Source organism: Gallus gallus, chromosome 10 (genome assembly GCF_016699485.2).
Source record: "Gallus gallus isolate bGalGal1 chromosome 10, bGalGal1.mat.broiler.GRCg7b, whole genome shotgun sequence".
Classification (NCBI taxonomy): domain Eukaryota; kingdom Metazoa; phylum Chordata; class Aves; order Galliformes; family Phasianidae; genus Gallus; species Gallus gallus.
Genome location: NC_052541.1, coordinates 2,613,168 through 2,630,894, shown reverse-complemented (window position 1 = coordinate 2,630,894; position 17,727 = coordinate 2,613,168). Strand labels below are relative to the sequence as shown.

At 60.2% G+C, this 17,727-nt stretch overlaps 2 protein-coding genes across 8 annotated transcripts; one reads left to right on the top strand and one right to left on the bottom strand.

The window, feature by feature from the left end:
* The first annotated feature begins 1,068 nt into the window (after positions 1 to 1,068).
* Positions 1,069 to 4,970, top strand: ISLR (immunoglobulin superfamily containing leucine rich repeat). Of its 4 annotated transcripts, none has more exons than XM_001233272.7 (2): positions 1,069 to 1,131; positions 2,885 to 4,970. In XM_001233272.7, the coding sequence occupies exon 2, from the start codon at positions 2,893 to 2,895 to the stop codon at positions 4,159 to 4,161; it is 1,269 nt and encodes a 422-aa protein (XP_001233273.2). In that variant the 5' UTR covers positions 1,069 to 1,131; positions 2,885 to 2,892; the 3' UTR covers positions 4,162 to 4,970. The 4 variants fall into 4 exon arrangements, with proteins under 4 accessions (XP_001233273.2, XP_015134521.2, XP_015134522.2 ...); XM_015279035.4 differs by lacking the exon at positions 1,069 to 1,131 and adding an exon at positions 1,614 to 1,649; XM_015279036.4 differs by lacking the exon at positions 1,069 to 1,131 and adding an exon at positions 1,691 to 1,751.
* Positions 4,971 to 6,167: 1,197 nt separating this feature from the next.
* Positions 6,168 to 16,477, bottom strand: STRA6 (stimulated by retinoic acid 6). 4 transcript variants are annotated; one of them, XM_004943696.5, is made up of 18 exons: positions 16,364 to 16,477; positions 13,620 to 13,754; positions 12,646 to 12,724; positions 12,452 to 12,537; positions 12,204 to 12,343; positions 11,931 to 12,097; positions 11,662 to 11,787; positions 11,169 to 11,236; positions 10,974 to 11,050; positions 10,636 to 10,697; positions 10,228 to 10,408; positions 9,451 to 9,526; positions 9,234 to 9,367; positions 8,321 to 8,438; positions 7,820 to 7,921; positions 7,322 to 7,485; positions 6,968 to 7,105; positions 6,168 to 6,897 (listed from the first exon to the last, which is right to left on the bottom strand). In XM_004943696.5, the coding sequence occupies exons 2-18, from the start codon at positions 13,736 to 13,738 to the stop codon at positions 6,719 to 6,721; spliced, it is 2,016 nt and encodes a 671-aa protein (XP_004943753.2). In that variant the 5' UTR covers positions 13,739 to 13,754; positions 16,364 to 16,477; the 3' UTR covers positions 6,168 to 6,718. The 4 variants fall into 4 exon arrangements, with proteins under 4 accessions (XP_004943753.2, NP_001280131.2, XP_015134297.2 ...); NM_001293202.2 differs by having other exon boundaries at positions 13,620 to 13,751; XM_015278811.4 differs by having other exon boundaries at positions 16,375 to 16,477.
* Between the last annotated feature and the right edge of the window lie 1,250 nt (positions 16,478 to 17,727).

Sequence of the window (17,727 nt, the reverse complement as noted above, 5' to 3'; positions counted from 1 at the left end):
ATTTTCACGGGGTCCCACACGTGTGCCCCTACAAGGACGCATCCCGGCACCATGTTGCCACCCCGAGTCCCCAAATGTCCCCACTCCCAACGTCCCCCACCCCGTGAAGGTGCCCGGTGCCATCGGATTGGATTTATGAACCCGGAGCTCTCCTCTCTCGCCCCACGGCTGATTTAAACCCACGATTACATGGTGAAGATTTAAGGCTGCCTTTGATTGCCTTTCTTATCTGGAGCTGAGCTTTGCAGCCGACCTCGCCCACATGAAGGGGACCGGGGAGACGCACGAGGGAGGGAGGAAGAGCAGCCCACAGTCCCCATTGCCTGCAAACCGGGAGCCAGGCACCCCGAGCCCACCCACCACCCATCCATCCCCCCCATCCTCCCTCAGCCACGCGTTTCTCCAGCTCCGGAGCGCGGCGTTCTATTTTAAGTCCGGCTCTGCTGCCTCTGCATCTTTCTCCTACGGCACGGGAAGGAGGCAGACAAAGCACCGAGGGGGCAGGAGGGGGGTTCCCCCCCCCCGAATCCCCCAAATCCTCGCAGTTCGAGGCTCTGCAAAGGCGGCCCAGGTGTTTGCTGCAGCTTTTAAAAACACGTGTAAAGCACGGAGCCCCCTCACCCCACCCCGCGCAGACAAATCCCCATCTGCGGATGCGCTTTAATTGAGTTTCGTGCCTAGGAATACACGAGGAATAGAAAAAGAACAATCATTCCTGCCTCCCTTTAATTAGGGGGTAATAGATTTCCCCGCCTAACGCATCTACAGGGAATCTCGCTGCAACGAGCTGCCTCCCGGTGCTGGATTGCTCCCAGATTTGCTCCTTTTCGGGAGGGTGCTCATTAGCACCAGGCGCCCGCAGGCATAAGGACGGAGCCCCGCATCCCCCCCGCATCCCCCCCGCATCCCGTGGACGTTTCTCCAGGCCGGTGCAGCCCCGAAAGGGTTAACGGGGCACAGCGGGGTGCTTTCTCCCCTCCGAAGGCATAAACCCTTAGCCGTGCCGCCAGCCCCGGGTGGAGCGGGACGTGCCCGTGGGTGACGCTGACCACATCCTCATCCCACGGTGGTGTCACAACCAAACCAAAAACCCGAGGGAAAGGCTGAACAGCAGCTCCGAACCTCAGCTCTGTGAGTTTGACCCCGATATCGTTGCGGGGATAAGGGTGGAGGGGAAGGTCCCGCTGCGAGCCCCCCAGTGACCCTCTCCGATCCCGCTAATCCCATCGCCCCGCACTATTTTTAACCCCGCTCACGGCCTCGCTTGTGTCAGCGCAGGCAGCAGAGAGCTGGAGCTCCACACAGGACGGAGCTGGGGGGGAAGGGGGGGGGGGGAAGGGGTCCTGCGGGGTTTGGCAGCCGCACTTTGTTCGGGTGGGGGTTCTTAGGGCACAGAGCAAGGGATGCTCTGCGCCCCGATGCTGTGTCCTCCTGCGTATCCCACCGAACTGGGCACGGTGCTGCGGAACCCCCCCCCCCCCCACCCCCGGACAGAGGGACGGGGTTGGGAGCCCTTTGCGTTGCCCTCCCGCCCCCCCCCCCCCCCCCAGATCTTTGGGGCCGGGAGCGGTGGGGCCGCGGGGGGAGGAGGGGCCGCCTGTGTGTTTTTTTTTCCCTGCGATCCTCGGCGAGGCGAGAAGCTGGAGCGGGTCGGTGCCATGGAAAACAAAAGGGCCCGGGGGAGCGGGAGGGGGGAGGAGAAGCCGGGTGCGGGCCGAGGGAGCCTCAGCCGCCAGCCCGGAGCCGCGGTGGTGAGCGACGGGCGCTCCGTCCCCTGGAAACCAGCGGTGCGGTGACGGGGCGCCGAGGAGGGGTGTCCGGGGCTGCCCGGGGAGGCGGAGGGGGGGCTGTTATTCACGGCTCTGGTATGCGCCCGCTGCACCGCCCCCGGCTGCCGCGGCCCGGCCGGAGGGGAGAGGGAACGGGCCCACCCCCCCGCCTCACCGGGAAGCGCTGCCGGGAACCGGAGCGTGGGGATGAGGGGAGCGGGATGGGGCGGGGGGGGAACCGCGGTGCGCGGCCGAACTGCGCGGGGCCGGATCCGTGCGCGCACCCATCCTGCGCGGGGCCGATCCGTGCGCGCACCCCGCGGAGCACCCCAAAGGGGACCTCCTAGTGCCACCGGGCCCCGGTCCCGGCCCCGGTGGTGGCTTCTCCCTGCAGGCTGGGGCCCTCTGCGCGCACCCTTTTGCAGCAGCATGGTTCACCCCTCCTCCCCTTCCCCCGCTAAGAAGATAATAAAATAGTTGCGCAGCGTTTCGGTGCCCATCACCCTCTCCCCTCCTGCCCCGCAGCAGCACGGAGCCGAGACAAAGGGGTTTGGCTGCCAGCTCCTCGCTGAGTTAACTGCTTCCGCGGTGGGACCCGCGCAGCACAGCCTGCACGCTGCTCTGCGGCCGCCGCGCCAGGCCAGCAAGGAGTTAGCTCAGCCCTCGGCACGTAGAGACTTCCAGCAGCCCCCCCGGCGGCTGGTTGGAGGGCTGAGGGGCCCGGAGTTGGTGCTTTGAGAGGAGAAGGGCCGAGGATGGGAGAGAGGGTGGTGGTGATCCGCGTTAGGAGAGGTGCGGTGAGGTCTGAATGTGGAGCGCGGAACGGGGAGCTGAAAGCTTTCATCCCCAAAGCGGAGGGATGCAGGATGCCTCGAACAGGGGCAGGGGACATTTTGTCAAGGAGCTGGAGTGGGAAGGAAATGGTTTAAGATCATGGAGGTAGCCAGGAGCTATTGGCATAGCTGTGCCTTGCTCAGAGTGGGGAATATTTCAAATACTCCCCATTACCGCTGCAGATAATCGCAGGGCTGATTCCTGTTAGCGCTTGGCAAGCACACACAGATCCCACGCTGGCTACTCTCACGGCCACCCTCACATCCCCTGTCTGTCCCCAGGAGGAAGGATGGGGCCGCTGCTGTGCTGCCTGGGCATCGCCGTGCTGCTGTGCCGCGGGCTGGCCTGCCCCGGGCCCTGCTCCTGCTCCACCAAGAAGAACGGGCGCCTGCTGGCCGAGTGTGCCTACAAGGAGCTGCCCGAGGTGCCGCGGGGACTGTCCCCTAACGTCACCATCCTGACGCTGTCGGCCAACCGCATCGGCTGGCTGTGGCGAGGCGCCTTCGCCGAGGTGCCCGAGGTGCAGTCGCTGTGGCTGGGCTACAACCAGATCGGCGGTGCCGAGCCGGGCGCCTTCGCCACGCTGTCACAGCTGAAGAACCTGGACCTGAGCCACAACAAGATGGTCACCTTCCCGTGGCAGGACCTGCGCAACCTGAGCGGGCTGCAGATCCTCAAGTTGAACAACAATCGGCTGGCCGGGCTGCCCCGAGACGCCTTCCAGGCGCTGGCAGAGCTGCGCTCGCTGTGGCTCAATGACAACCAGCTCACCACGCTGGCCGATGGTACCTTCCACCCTCTGCCCTCGCTGTCCCAGCTGCAGCTCTTCAACAACCCCTTCAACTGCTCCTGTAAGCTCTTCTGGCTCAAACGCTGGGCTGAGAGCACCTCGGTGTCCCTCACCAAAGGTGGTTCCACGCTGTGTGCGGCGCCGGGGCGGATGCGGGGCAGGGCGGTGACCGACATCCCTGCGCATCAGTGCGTGGCCCCATCGGTGCAGCTCACCTACCTGTCCAAACTGGACAACACGGTGCTGCCCGATGGGCTGACACTCAGCCTGCACTGCAGCGTGGCGGGCAGCCCCCTGCCCCAGATCCGTTGGAGGATCCAGACCCCCGGGCGCGGTGTTGAGATCGATGGGCCCAACGTGGCACGGGATGGGAGCCTCTCCCCATCCGGGCGCGTCAAACAGAGCCAGGAGCGCTTCTTGGTCTTCAAGAATGGCACCATGGCCATCCCCAAGTTCAGCAAGGAGGATGAAGGCACCTACACCTGCATTGCCATCAACGATGTGGGCACAAGAGAGGTGTCGGTCAACGTGGCCTTGGCCGGATCGGAGAATCCAGCAGAAGACCTGCTGCAGGACGACCCCCATGCCAGCCCCCTGGGGGGACGGAGCTGCTACAAGGGTGATGAGATGGATCCCGTTGGTGCTGGGGAGAAGCTGGTCATCGTCTACCATGTGCCGAGGGAGGTGAAGGGCACGGCTGGAGGAGCTGTGCCCCAGGTTGGGCTGGTAACCCTGCTGCTGGCCTTGGGCATCGTGCTGGGCTGGTGAAGGGGATTAGGGACTGGTGCCAGGGCTCCCCCACTTTCTGTATCATTTACCTTCACATAGTGCCACGCGTTTGCTGAGCTTTTGGAACTGCAGGCGGGTGCCAAAGCGGCCGAGAGCTGAGCCCAGGGCTGGTCTGACCCCTGCGTACATAGGGGCAGGGCTGGAGCTGAGAGCTCCATAAAGGCTTGGGTGATGTAGGGCAGATCCACACGGTGCTGTCGCTGGAGGGCCAGACAGCCTTGCGGTGGGGTGCTTTAGGGAATGGAGGCAGCACAGTGCTTCTGTGTGTGACTGATGTTGTAGGGGAGGTGAAGAGCACCCGGTACCAGGCATGGATTAGGCCACTTTGAGGAGCAGGCTAAGCCTTTCCTGCAGAGGACTGGTTGGGTAAGGGACTATCTGTGGTTTCTGTGCCCTTCCCGTGTCCCAGGACCGGGCCCTGCCACCCTCATTGCCTCACACAGCTGTGATGCAGATGTTTTCCCCTCCATTCACCACTGGAGTCCACAGCCCAAACCCCTCGGCCGGGCTGGTCCCACCAAGCTGCTCTGCTCAACCCCACAGCTTCAGCAGAGGGAACAGAGACCGAAGAGACCACATGAAACCAATTATCCCCAAGTGCCTTACATCTCTCTGCAGGACATCCACGCTGTGCCCCCGATGCTGCGGGCTCGTGGTGGGACCGCCGAGCATCCCTCATGTTTTCTGCTAGCGTGCGCCTGCGGGAGCCATGCAGACTCCTGCAGCCTTGTAACCAAAGCCGTGCCACCAGCCGTGTACCAAGCACAATAAATACCTTTTGTAAACCAGCCTGCTGCCTCTGTGCCCCCCGCAGCTCACTCACAGACCAGAGCAGGGAGGAGAAGGCAGAGACACAAACAGCTGTAGAGCAGCTGTTGGAGCCCGGGGCCTCTGCACAAGCTTTCCAGCCCTATTTGGTTTCTTTCATGGAGGCAGGGAGCACCCCCTCTAGCTGCACAGCTAGCAAGCAGACACATATTGTTCCCATTACAGGCAGAAAAAAACACCACGGTCCCAGTGCAAGCGCGGGGAGAGCAATGTCCTGTGCAGAGTTTCGCTTTCATTTCATGGGATGCGATGCTTCCATCGGGCCTTTCCACCTTCCGGAGGCAGCTCTCCCCCCACCCATGTCACCTTGTTGATGCTCTCCCTTCCACGCATGCAGGGATGGGGCTGGCAGCTCAGTCCCACACCGTGTGGGGTCTGGGAGGAGGGCCACCACCCTGCCCCGTTGCCTTCTGTGCCCATGGCAGCGCGTCCCTTGTGTTTGCAAAGGCGGATTTCCATTCCCCACATCTGTGTTTTAGGTTTTTGTTAACCAGAGGAGCTCCTGACCCACCTTGTGCAGGCTCAGGCGTGTCATGGAGGGTGGGAAGAGGATGGTGGCCCTGGGGATGTGTGGGGACAGAGCCAGACGCCCGCCTGCAGCTATACCAGGGCTGCGTGCAAAGCAACAAGCTTGCAGGGGCAAGAAGCCGATCCGAAAGGCTTAGTTCACCCTCAGGGCACCCTGATTATGCCAAAGGAGGGGAAAGAAAACAAAGAGTGAAGCCACCTCCTGTCATCTCTCACCTCGGTCCCAGCCAAGACATCTCCAGGAAGCCGCAGGCTGTGTAAACAGATGCAGAGCGGCGGCTCCACCCATGGCCCCGAGCTGCAGAACGTTGCAGGGATTTCCACCGCCTTTCCCTGAGCCCTGGCAGCCTGGAGGCTGTGTGGTGCAGCTCTGAGACCCCACACACGTGGGCCACCAGCAGCCCCCAGCATCATGAGTTCGAGGGTGGACTCCAACGCCCTGTTGTCATCCAACCACTGTATATGACCAAACCAAAGTCTTTTGGGGGCTTAGAACAGAGATTTGATCGTTTCTCCCCATAAGGTCAAGCAGATCCACCAAAACACCACTGTGGCCATCCTGGTGTCCTTGCTCTGGGTGTCCCCAGGTGTGCCACACCCTCACTGAGAGAGCAAGCACATGCCGAGCATAGCAATGAGGTATATGATTTATTGTTCTTCCCCAGCTCGGCACGGCCCAAGGAGGCATGATGCTGCTCTATGGGCTTGGGGCTGGCTGGTCCTGGAGAACAGCTAACTTTGAGCACAAAGGGGCAGCAGCAGGGGAGGAAACAGCCCCAGTAGGGTAAACTGGAGGATGAGAGCTACGGGAGCCCCAAATGAACTGTTTTGCAACCTCCCAGCCTAAAACAGAGCATGTGAAATGGGAAAAGACCCATGAGGATGGTAGGGATGGTGCTGGTGGAGGGGACCTCGGTGGACTTATCTCAGAAGTGACCCTAAGAGGACTTTTGGGATGGCTGAAGGGTCTGGCTTGGCTCACCGAGCCTCTCCTCCCAGCTCGGGCTTAGACCCGTGTGCCTTGGCTGTGTCATCACCTCTGCATCCCACATGGCCCCAGAGCTACAAACCAGTGCTGTCACTGCTGGAGAGGGACAGGAGCGCCCAACCTCCTTCCATCATGGGAGGAAAGTCAATGGGAGGCGGGATGGGATGGGAGGGAAGAGGCAGGGGGCGGAGGTCAGGGCCTGGGGGGGCTGAGCTGGGCCCCGTTGGCTGTGGGGTCGCAGAGGGCGGTTTTTCGGCAGCCCATCAGCGAGGGGTTGTTGAGGAGGGTGTAGGCCAACCACCAGCGTGCCCGGCTCCGCTTCAGTCGGCCCCCGCCTGATGGTGCCTTCTTGGTGTGCATCAGCTGGAGGCCTGGGAGGAGATGGCAGTGGGAAGCATGTTCCGTGAGCTGGGAGACCCTGGCCTGGCTGTAGGAACTCACCTTCTTCCAGGTCCCCCATCCGGGGCTCAGGTGGGCCCTGTGGCTTCGTGGGCTGGAGGAGCAGCAGGCAGAAGGCTCTCATCAGTGGGTGCGACTGGCTGACCTCTGTCTTCAGGTAGTGGCAGTATGCGTGGTAGCCTGGGGGACAGCCCATAGGAAACACACAGTGGGGCCAGCATGGCTCACTGCTGATTGATGAGCACAAGGACCTGAACCCACCCTTGGTCCCAGCAGGTGATGGAGGAGCCGAGGAGCCCTAGATGCGAGCCCTGGGAGCTTAAGTGGCCCTGCGCTGCTGAATGTCCCCATTAGAGTTGATGAAGGTCCCCATGCCAGGGCTGCCCCTTGCCCTACCTGGGTCAAAAGTCTCCACACCACGGTTCAGTAAGCTGATGTCCAACTGGCAGAAGTGGATGGCGTTGTAGAGGGCAGAGATAACCATCCTCCAGACCCCCGCCAGGACCCCCACCAACACATTGATGGGAAACAGCAGATAGGTGACGATGTAGAGAGCTCGTCTGTGGATGGGAAAGGAGGAATAAGGAACACAAACAGCCTAGGACAGGGAACACAGCCCTTCCCTACCAGAGGAAGCTGCCAAAATAAACCTCCCACCCTTCTCTCCCTCCCTGGCCAACACCATCCCTGACTGAGATGGCTCCATCCCACAGAGAGATGTGAACGCCCTTCTAGTGTGTGGTCAGGACTTCAAGATCTGCCTCCAGCACATGTAGGGTCTCCATTTCTCCTTAAAAGGAGCATGAGTCTGGGGTTCTGGGGTAGAGGGCACGTGGCTGCCCAAAAGCCCACATCACTGGGCAGCTCTGCCCCATAGAGCTCACGCACCCATACCTGTTGGTCAGCTCTTTCCGCAGGGGATGCTGCTCCAGGAACTGGTAGTGAGCTGCCACGTTCTGCACGATGACAGCCACCACCAGGGTCAGCCAGAAGGGCCTGGCCGGAAGAGAAGGCGATTCATAGAACCATTAAGATTGGAAAGACCCATAAGGTCATCCAATCCACCATGCCTGTGACTGCTCTAGGCCACATCACTCAGTGTGACACCTACCCTTTTCCTGAGCACCTCAGGGGCACGGTGACCCCACCACCTCCCTGGGCAGCCTGTGCTAATGCATTACCACTCTTTCTGAGAAGCATTTCCTAACATCCAACGTGAACCTCCCCTGGCACAACTTGAGGCCATCGCCTCTTTGAGGCCATCCTTCCAAGGCTTGGAAGGTGGGAGGGGAGACCATCCTCAGAGCCCACAGCGCAGCCTCCCCTTGGCCAGGCACCCCATAACTCATTATGACCTTGGCTGTGGCACCCAGCTGGGTCGCCCCGAGCGCTCACCACATGTTCCGCACGACTTTGAAGAGGTATGAGCTTGTGCCAGACTGCAGCGGGATGACGACAAGGAAGGTGAAGGCAGCAAAGCAGATGAAGAAAATCACTTGCTGGATGAGGAGACCTGGGTGGGAGGCAAGGGGGAAAGGAGCTAGCACGGGGGAGGGAGGAGAAATGGTCCTTGTTCTCCTTCCCACCCCTGTGCTTGTTTCTGAGCACGCCTTTCGCCTTAATCCCATAATAAGCACGAGCCGTCCCTGCCTCCCCCGCTCCGCGCACAATGCTCTGTGCGGGATCTAATTACAAGTTCAGCCTCTCTTATCGCGCCCTGCTTTATCCCCACGGAGAGGAGCCATCTCCGGGGGCTGCGGCTGTGATGCCTCATCATAAAATCAGCCCGAGCTGTGATTTCTAATCATAAATCACGCCGAGAGCGGCGGCGGCTGCGGCTCCTCGCGCCATCGGGTGCCGCGCTCCACCTCGAGTGCTCTGCTTTGCAGCTGGGAAATAGGGCTCGAAGGCATCGCGCCGGGCTGAGCCCGGGCAGGATTTCTGCCCCATCTCACATCCCGTGGCACAGACTTTGGGAGGCGACGGCCGCGGCCGAAGGAGACAGGCAGGCCTTTGCATGAGATGCGGCGACTGCTTCGCGGATCAAACTATCTGGGCTGGAGCCAAGGCGGCTCTCACTCCCCTCCATCCTCCCCCCCCCCCCCCCTCCAGGCCCCCCTTTTCTCCCACCATTTGGTCCTCTCTGCAGAAGGACAGATTGTGTTGAGGGAATAGATGAACAAAAGCCCCAGAGTTTTGCGAAATGGGGCCAAAAAAGGGGATTGGAGCCGCTTGAATATGAAGTTCCCTCTTGGAAATGGGGTTTGCCGCCACCTCCCCAACCCATAGCCCCCCCAGAAACACATACCCAGGCAGGCAAAAGCTGTCTGGAAGCTGGCGAAGCTCATCCAGCAGACGATGGCTTGTCGGGATGGGCGGAGGATGTGGGCTTTGTAGAAGACATCGAGCACAGCCCCTTGGTACAGCGCCTTCAGGTTGCTCCTGCGGGGGAGAGAAGCCGATGCTGGGCTGGGGGACAAGGACAGGGACATGGCATGGGTGATGGAGGGGGCACAGGGCCCTACCTGTGCATCACCAGTGTCCTCAGCAGCATGGCGAGGGTCAGCAGGCAGCACAGCACCAGCGAGCACACGTAGCACACTGCAGGGAGAAGGCAAGGAGCTGGGCTTTGTGCCTAAGGGAGCTGGGCTTTGTCCCTGAAGGGCTGCAGGCATTTCCCTGGGAGCATCACATAGGGATAGGTGCTGGTGCTGTGTGGATGGACCCCTGAGCAGTGCACCTTGCCTCAGTTTCCCTCCCCATCCCTTTTGCAATACGAGGGGAAACTTTTTTATCCCCTAGGAAGGCAGGAGGATAACGTTCCCCAAGCAAATTAGAAGGGGTGTGATCATCAGGTTAGCTCCCTGCTGGAGCAACAAGCAAGTCATGCAGAGCCTGGTGGGATGCTGTGCTGCAGGAAGCAAGAAAGGAGAAGGGGACCTGCTTGCAGAGATGAAAATGGCAAGAAAACAAAGGTTAAAAGGATGAGAGAGGCTTGGTGACTCTGGAAAAGTCACCAAAACGCCCCATGGAGGGGGAGGGCACCCTGCCAGCCCCACGCAGGGCTTTCAATTATCGGGTGCCTGCTTAGCAGCGGGGGCTGAGGGGCCATCTGCTCGATTCCAGCACATCTCCAAACCTGTCCAAGGAGCGGCATCTGCAGCGCGGCGCTTGGGCAGGCAGCAGCTGCTCGGGGAGCCCTGGCACGGCACCAGGCTCAGACACGAGCGGTGTGTCTCCTCCTTCCAGGAGGGTGGATCTGGGTTTGAGACTTTCAGAACTTGGGGATGCTCCCCACCCACCTTCCAGCGACCACAGGTAGTGCTTGACAGTGCTGAGCTCCTTCTCCATGTCCCCTGGCATGCCCGGGTTCTCTGAGGGCACCAGCCCGAACTGCACCAGCAGCACCACCACGTCCTTCGTCATGCCTGCTCGCACGATTTGGATGGTGGGGACGAAGGCCACCAGCAGCAGCAGGGCCACCTGCAAGGGAGCAATGCCTCGTGAGCCATTGCGTTGGCTTAAAGACTTAAGGGTGGCTGAGCCCTGTGAGCACAGCGCTGTGGACCAGGGCTGAGCCAAGGGATGGTAATACCTCGAGGCACGCTAATACCATCCCCAAAGCCAAACTGCCCCGATGGCACATGGCAGTGGTCCCCTTGCCCCGTTGAGGACATGGCCTCTGCATGCCACTGGGCCACCCCTGTCACCTGGTAGACAGCAATGACTGATGTGGTCATGGACAGGACGAGCTTCAGCGGCAGCTGGAAACCTGCAAATGGGAGAAACCAGCTGCGAACTGAGGTTTTCCTTCCTGCAAACCCCTTAATCCTCACGCTCCCACAGCAGCAGCCCCACTCCATCCCATGCCCCGTGGGTGTCCCAGCCCCCAGTTCCTCCAACCCCAAACTGCAACAGTTTGTGCACGTGCCAGGCGGCAGCTGCCGTGGCGCAGATGCTTTGGGGCCGGTGCCAAGGAAGGCATTTGCTGTCCCTGGGGGAGGCAGACTGTTTGCAGAGCTTCTGCTGCATGAGGAGCGCGCCCTACCTTCCTCTGGAGCATAGATGTAGGAGCACAGGTAGGCACGGAGCCGGGACACGAGGCTCTCCTCCAGCTTTGGGGTGCTGCGGGAGGAAGGAGGTGGTGACAGGAGTGGCTTGTATTTTATTTCACTGTTAAAACTGGGGCTGCGAGGCTATTTCTGCCCCGTTGATGCCGTCCCCATCCCCAGGCTGCCCTTACCTCCCCTTCTGCAGCCGCCTGGACAGCACAGCCTTGAGGTACTTCTTGTAATAGCCTCTCCCTGTAACCTTCAGCAAAGCAGCAGTAAGTCGCCCGCTCCCCCCCAGCCAGCCCACAGCGGGGTCACTTGGGTCCATGCTGGAGCCAAGTGCTGTTTTTGAAGATTTTCTCCTCTCCTTCACCCAACAAAGCCCAGCATTTCCAAAAGGGCTGAGGATTACTGCTGCCTGCCGGGAACACAGGGCGACCCCAGTCCAGCCTGAATGGGACCCATTGATGCCGTAAGCCTCTTGTACTAAGGAGTTTACTCCAAAGATGGATTTTACCCTCTTCAAATCCACCAAGATAAACAGAGCTGCAGCCCATGCATGCAGCGTAGCCTTCAGAGGGCCAGCAGGCTGCTGGGAACCACACTGGGAACACCCCAATTCTAGCAGCCCCAAAACCACGTGGGACTCCCCTGTGCTCCCATCACCTCATAGACCTTCATTACCTCCTTGTTTGAGGTCTCCTCCTTCTCTGTGAAGCTCCTGATCAGCAGGGCTGGGTACCACAGACTTAAGACCACGAGGCAGAGGATGATGGGGACATAAGAGAGCATGGAGTAATACCTATATATCTGGAGACAAGCAGAGCTGTCAGTGTTCAGACCCCACCAAGCCTAGGGTCTCAACCTGAGTGCTGACATCTCAAAGCCACCTCTTCAGTGAGGTGACAAAGCCACACCAGCCTTCCCTGATGGTGGGATGTCATCGTGTGTACCTTTGGCGACTGGGGGCAGTCCACCTTCTGCCAGACATGGACCACGCAGTGGCACCAGGAGAGCAGGCAGCCCAGCAGGTAGCTGGCCCTGTGCCCCACCGTGGCGCAGGCGGCCAAGGGGTAGTAGAAGGCGGGGTAGTAGAGCAAAGCCAGGATCTTCCAGTACTCTGCGTGGGAGGGGGAGCAGAGGGGACAGGAGCTCTCAGTAGGGTTGAACGGGTTGCCCAGAGGGTGCTGCACGGCTCCGTGAGGCCGGGATGGAGCCCGCCTTACCCCGGCTGTGCTGGGAGGAGTGGGTGATGAGAGGCAGAGGGTCGGCGTCCAGCACCAGCACACACAGTGAGGAGAAGAGGATGCCGAACACCGCGGCCATCAGCCCTCTGTTGCCCTCCTCCTCCAGGAAGTTAGCTGGGCTGTGAGGTGGAAACAAGCCTGGCATCCCATCGCTTGGCATATGGCAGCTAAAGCTGGCTTGTCCCATGCCAGCTGGGCAGGGTGATGGGGACGCCGGGACAAGGTACCTGAGCAGCCCAGGGATGCCGTTCCAGCAGTCCCGGTGGAGATGCCTGCGTTTCACCAGCAAGGACAAGCCCAGCAGCACGGCCAGCTGCCAGGAGAGGGAAACCACGCTGACGTCCACGCAGAACCATTTAGGAGCAGGTTGTGCATGGCCTGAACGGGGCAGGTGGCTCACCATCCCAGCACAGGTACTTACGGAGATGGGTGCCATACAGGTGTGGTACAGCCTGGGGGAAACGGTGGGGTCACATTCTGGGATGGTGCTGGGAAACATGCTGGAGAAAGGAGAAGAATAATCGGGGTTATACCACATCCTGAATGAGGGACAGTGAGGTGATGCTCCATGCGTGCGCGGATGGCAGCAGCAGCAGCGCAGAACCTTCAAGGAGCACGGCCACACGGCACTGACAGCGGGGCTGAGGTCACCCTGAGAGATGCATTTTATGGTTGAGCTCAAGAGATAAGGGCAGGGAGTGGCCCTGCAGGCACCCGTGCTCTCCCGGACCCTGTGCTCCCCTTTAGGATTTGTGCAGGCAGCAAATGTCTGAAGTTACCCCACCCGCCAAGGGAGGCTTTAAGGACAGGCTGCTGCCAGCAGAGCTCTGTGGTTTCTGCCTTCTCCCTCTGCTAACAGCTGTCCTTGGATAGAGCAGACAGTTCTTGCTGTCCCCAGATATTGCAGCTCCGAGGGTAGCTCCAGCTCCAAAACAGTTGGGTTTCACCAGCACCAGATCCTGAGCTTTTGGGGTCTGTATGGGATGCAGCATCATCAGGGGATGCTGCCACGCTGCCTGCATGCTCTCAGCACCAGGGGACACCAAGAAGGTAAGAGCCAACACCCTTAAGGTCTCTATCAGGGCTGTGAGCACGCAAGGGCTGGGCAAGGAGATTTCAGAGGTTGCACAATACAGAAGATTAAGGACCCCGTGGCAATGGCCGGGCTTGGCCCCATCAGGCTCTCCTGCTTGGGATTAGATACAATCAACAGAGGGACAAGAGGTGCTGATGGGTGCACCCAGGCCGGGTGGGACACCTCAGGTAGACTGCTTGGAGAATGCTTTGTTACAGAGCGGATGGCCGGGATGGTGGGACCCCTCATGCAATGAGCTGTGTCCATCCATGGGGACAAGAGGAGGAGGTGGCACCCGCCCGGGGACACGCGGCACTTACTCATCCTGCGGTGCAGCTGGCTCTGCTGTCTCATAGATGTACCAGTCGGACAGCAGGTCATCCCCAAAGCTGTCATCCAGCAGCGAGCCGTGCGCGGCCCCGGAGTTGTTGGCTGCCATGAGCGCCTTCTTCCTACTGACCCAAGGGAGAGGCAGAGAGGTGGGCCTGGGGGAAGTCCCCTTGGGAATACAGGGCTGGAAGCAAGCAGCACAGAGGCTTTATTCTGCCAGGGCACTCCCACCCATCCCCACCTTCGCTGCTGGGACGCTGATAGAGCCGCAGCCTTTGTTTGGGTTGCTTCACAGTGCCTACGTGAAGGGCTGCAGAACCAGCGCAAGGGTCACGCTCAGGGGGTGTGGGTGAAGCAGGAAAGAAACGGGCGAGTGGCTCGTGTCCCCTGCGCCCCTTTGCCACCAGGTGCTTGGAGCCACAGCACCTGCCCCCGGCCAAAGCGAGCTCGTCCCACAGCAGTAAGGGGGAGGCTCGTCCTGGTGCCAAACGCAACAAGATTTTGTTCCTCCTTCCCTCTGTTGTTTTCCCTTTTGCACAGCAACTGATGACTTTGGCCCAACAGCCCCACGCCCTCCCTTGCTGTCCTGCAGCTCTGTGACTCAGCTCATCACTGTCATGATTAGGGTCTTCCCTGTACCCCAGGGACAACGAGCCCATAGCAGAGCAGGAAAGCACCCAAAGAGATGTAGGAGACCCCATCTGCAAAGCATCGGAAGAGCTGAAGGAAGCCTTCCCTTCCCCAAGGGCTTCACTCCAAGTGAAGTATCCCACGCTGTCCCCATGTGCCATCCCAGGGCTTGGGGATGTCACCAAACCAACCATGGGGCTGAGAGCTGCTCCATGGGGACTCCCGACACACTGCTCCAAAGGTGTGGGTTGATATTCCCTTGGTGCATCCCATCTGCTCTGGGTGAGGGTCCCGCTCCCATGGGGGTCTCGGGTCCCCAGAGCCCACCCCGGAGCATCGACTCCCCTGCCATCCCTTGGTTTTGCCTGCATGGGGAAGTGGCTCTGATCTCACCACCCAGGAATGTAGCACTCCTAAAAGAGGTAGAAGGAGCCCATAAAGCACACAAACGTCTCACAAGACCTGGGAGACTCTTTCCTCTCCTGGAGGGTCCCCTCCTGCAAAGCCAGGGCGCTGCAGCCTTCGGGTGAAAGATCTCATCCCAAATGGCCCAGATGACACCGCCCGTGCCCCTCTCACCACCCCACGGGGACACCTCCAAGCTCATCCTCCCACCAGCAGGGTGGCAGCAGCTCGGTGTCAAAAGGGTGCCGGGAGGAAGCAGCCTCAGAGGCGCTGCCACCATGGGATGGGCAAAGCCAGGCGTGCCAAAATCCCACCCTACCAGCTCTCCTCTACCCGAAACCTGATCCCTTTGCTCCTCCACCTAACCCCTACCCAAACAGGCTGGGCCTTTGATCGCCGCAGCATCGCAGGGATTGATGGCTTCAATAAAGCTCCTTCATATTCTTCATTTCCCACCATCCATCACTCTCCGGGGAGCTTTTGCATCCCACCGCTATGAATTAAACGGGGGGGTGGGGGGGGAGCCATAAGGGAATTCCCCCCCCCCCCCCTTCCCAGCCCCCTTCCCTCCTCCTATCGGGGATAATGGCGATGCCTTGTGTACGGCTTTTAATAAAAATGATAAAGATCTCATTTCACAATTGTTCAGGGAGCGCTCGGGCCGGGGGGGAGTTGTTTAAGCTAGATCTCCTCTAATTCAATTGCTGAGTGAGAGTGGCTGCAGGAGCTGCGTGTCCCCGCGGGGAGGTGGCCCCCAAGGACACCCGATGGGGACATCCGAGCGAGATGCTGGGTCCTACGGGGGGATTTAGCAGCTGCCAGAGCTGCTCGAAGACTTTAATCCTCTTTCTGGAATAGGGCAGCTTTCCCTCACCGCTTGTTTTCTACGAGTTTCCCAACTTGTGGACATGGTGGGGTTTGATGGATGAAGGCTGGAGCCTGTGGGAAGCCCCCGCTCAGCTCCCATGTCCGAGAAGTATGGGGTTGAGTCAGTCCTCCTTGAGGTCGCCAAGGACACCCTGACCCACATCCTCATCCTCCCTGGAAAGCCCCCATGAGGCAGAGGGAGGGCAGGGGACTGTGCCAGCAGTGAGGAACAGATGGGGGTCTGCAGAAGTGGTTTTCCATCCCATCACTCGGCACAAAGCCAGCCACATCCAACAGGTCCCAAAATCCAACAGGTCCCAAATTTCTCCCCCCGCTGACCCCCGCCATCGCAATGGGACCCCCCAGCACTGTGCACCCCTTTTATCCATGCGCTGACCCACCTTGGAGACCACCAGCATGCTCACCAAGGACCCAAATTTTGGAAGCAATGGCAGTTCAGCACAGGAGCAAGTCGGCCTTTTGGGGGTTATTTTTAGGCTCCTGCCCCTCTTTGCTTTGAAACCCTGCAGGCACAGCAGCACCTGCTGCGCTCAGCTCCTGCAAGGAGCAGCGGAGGGGAAAAGCTGTGGGTTTGCAGCAAAGCACTCTGCAGCAGCACCTTGTGGGGGGGGGAGGGGGAAAGGGGGGTCAGGGCAGAGCCCCCAAAGCCCTGCTGATGGGTGAGAAATCTTGGCTTTAAGGCCACCAAAGGGCTTTGGGCTCCTTACGCAAACACTCGCGCATGAATGCTCAGCTCGGACGGATTCACCCCCCCCCACTTGAAGCAGCCAAACTTTGCCATAACGCCAAAAGAGAAGCCCCCCAGAGTTACCTGCTCCCGACCTGTGGCTCGGCTGGAGGACGGACACGGCTGTGCAGGGCTCAGAGCATCAGCACGGCGCGGCGGCAGCCATGCAATCCCGCAGACAAAGTTCAGCGCACCGGCGAGGCGGCGGCGGCAGCGTCAGGAACTTTATCCCCTCCATGGCGAGGAGGCCTTGGCTCGGGGCCACCCTGGGGTTTAGGAAATGAAAAGCAACCAACCCCGTGCCGCGCTCTCCCCTTTGATTACCCGGGGAGGGGAGGCAGCGGAGCCAACCTCCTTCATCCCCCAGCCTCCTTCATCCCCCTGCCCCTCTGCTGGCAGCTGGAGGGGGGGGCAAAGAGAGCACAATGGGCCCCCGCGCCGTGCCAGCCCACCCAAGATGCTGCAGACATCCCTGTTTTCTGCAGGCGTCCTCCCGGGGGCTGCCCAAGGGCTGGACGCTGTGCGATCCTGCATTGTGTTGGGGCTGGAAACGGGCAGGATGAGGCAGCCTGGGGTTGGGGTAAGGATTGGGGTAAGGATTGGGATGGACGGCCCCAGGTGCCGCCAGCACGAGCTGACAGTCCCAGAGCTCCCACCGGAATGTTTGTTGCATTCCAGCACAGCAACGAGGGGTTCCTGAACACCCCACTTTGGGGAAGAGCGGGATTTGGGTCATCCCTTTCTTTCCTCCTCACCCAACCTGTGCTCCTCACCTTCCCCAGGAACCACCAAGCTCACGGCACGGCAGCTCTCAGCACCCCAATAACCCCGGCACGTGACAAGGGAGCAAAGGGAGAATTCATCAGCGTGGAGGATTCCGCTTAATTTTTAGCCAAAGTCTCGTGGCCAGGCTCAAAGAGCCGAGGGTCCCCCTCCATCCCCCCCCGGGGTTGTTATGAGGAGTACCACGGGGGCTTGCCGTGCCCCATACACCTGTTCACTGTCCCCCCCCACCCCCCTGTGCTGCTGTGGGATGATGGAAGCTGCACGTGCGCCTCTGGTGCAGCTGGGAAATGCTGCCTGAGTAAACTGTGCCTTGGGTGAAATTACAGGAAAATTGCTCTTTGATGGTGCTGCCATCATTAGAGGTGCCTCGGTAATGTGTTTGCACAAGGCAGGGAGGAAATTAGGCAGGCTGATTAGGGCTACAGGCAGAGATGTCTCATTTCCATGCCTTGTTGCTGCGTTAATCCCTACCCACCGCCTGAGACCCCCAAATCCTGCCCCATTCCCCCACCCTCCCCAGGATGCGCGCTGCAATGCATGCAATGGGGTTGGGTTGGGTGTCAGCATGACAAGCCCAAACCCCAGCATCTATTTTTTTCCCCCCTTAAATGAAGAGGGAGAAAGTAAATAAATACAAAGGCACCTCCAAAGGGGGCCGTGGA

What these genes read in the sequence shown, in the direction of transcription:
- ISLR (XM_001233272.7), top strand. Translation starts at nt 2,893, where the DNA reads ATGGGGCCGCTGCTGTGCTGCCTGGGCATCGCCGTGCTGCTGTGCCGC.
- STRA6 (XM_004943696.5), bottom strand. Translation starts at nt 13,738, where the DNA reads ATGGCAGCCAACAACTCCGGGGCCGCGCACGGCTCGCTGCTGGATGAC. An exon ending in CCTGTATGGCACCCATCTCC is followed by an intron (nt 12,538 to 12,645) that starts GTAAGTACCTGT and finishes CTCTCCTGGCAG; the next exon opens with CTGGCCGTGCTGCTGGGCTT. An exon ending in GACAGCTTTTGCCTGCCTGG is followed by an intron (nt 8,439 to 9,233) that starts GTATGTGTTTCT and finishes CCTCCCACCCAG; the next exon opens with GTCTCCTCATCCAGCAAGTG.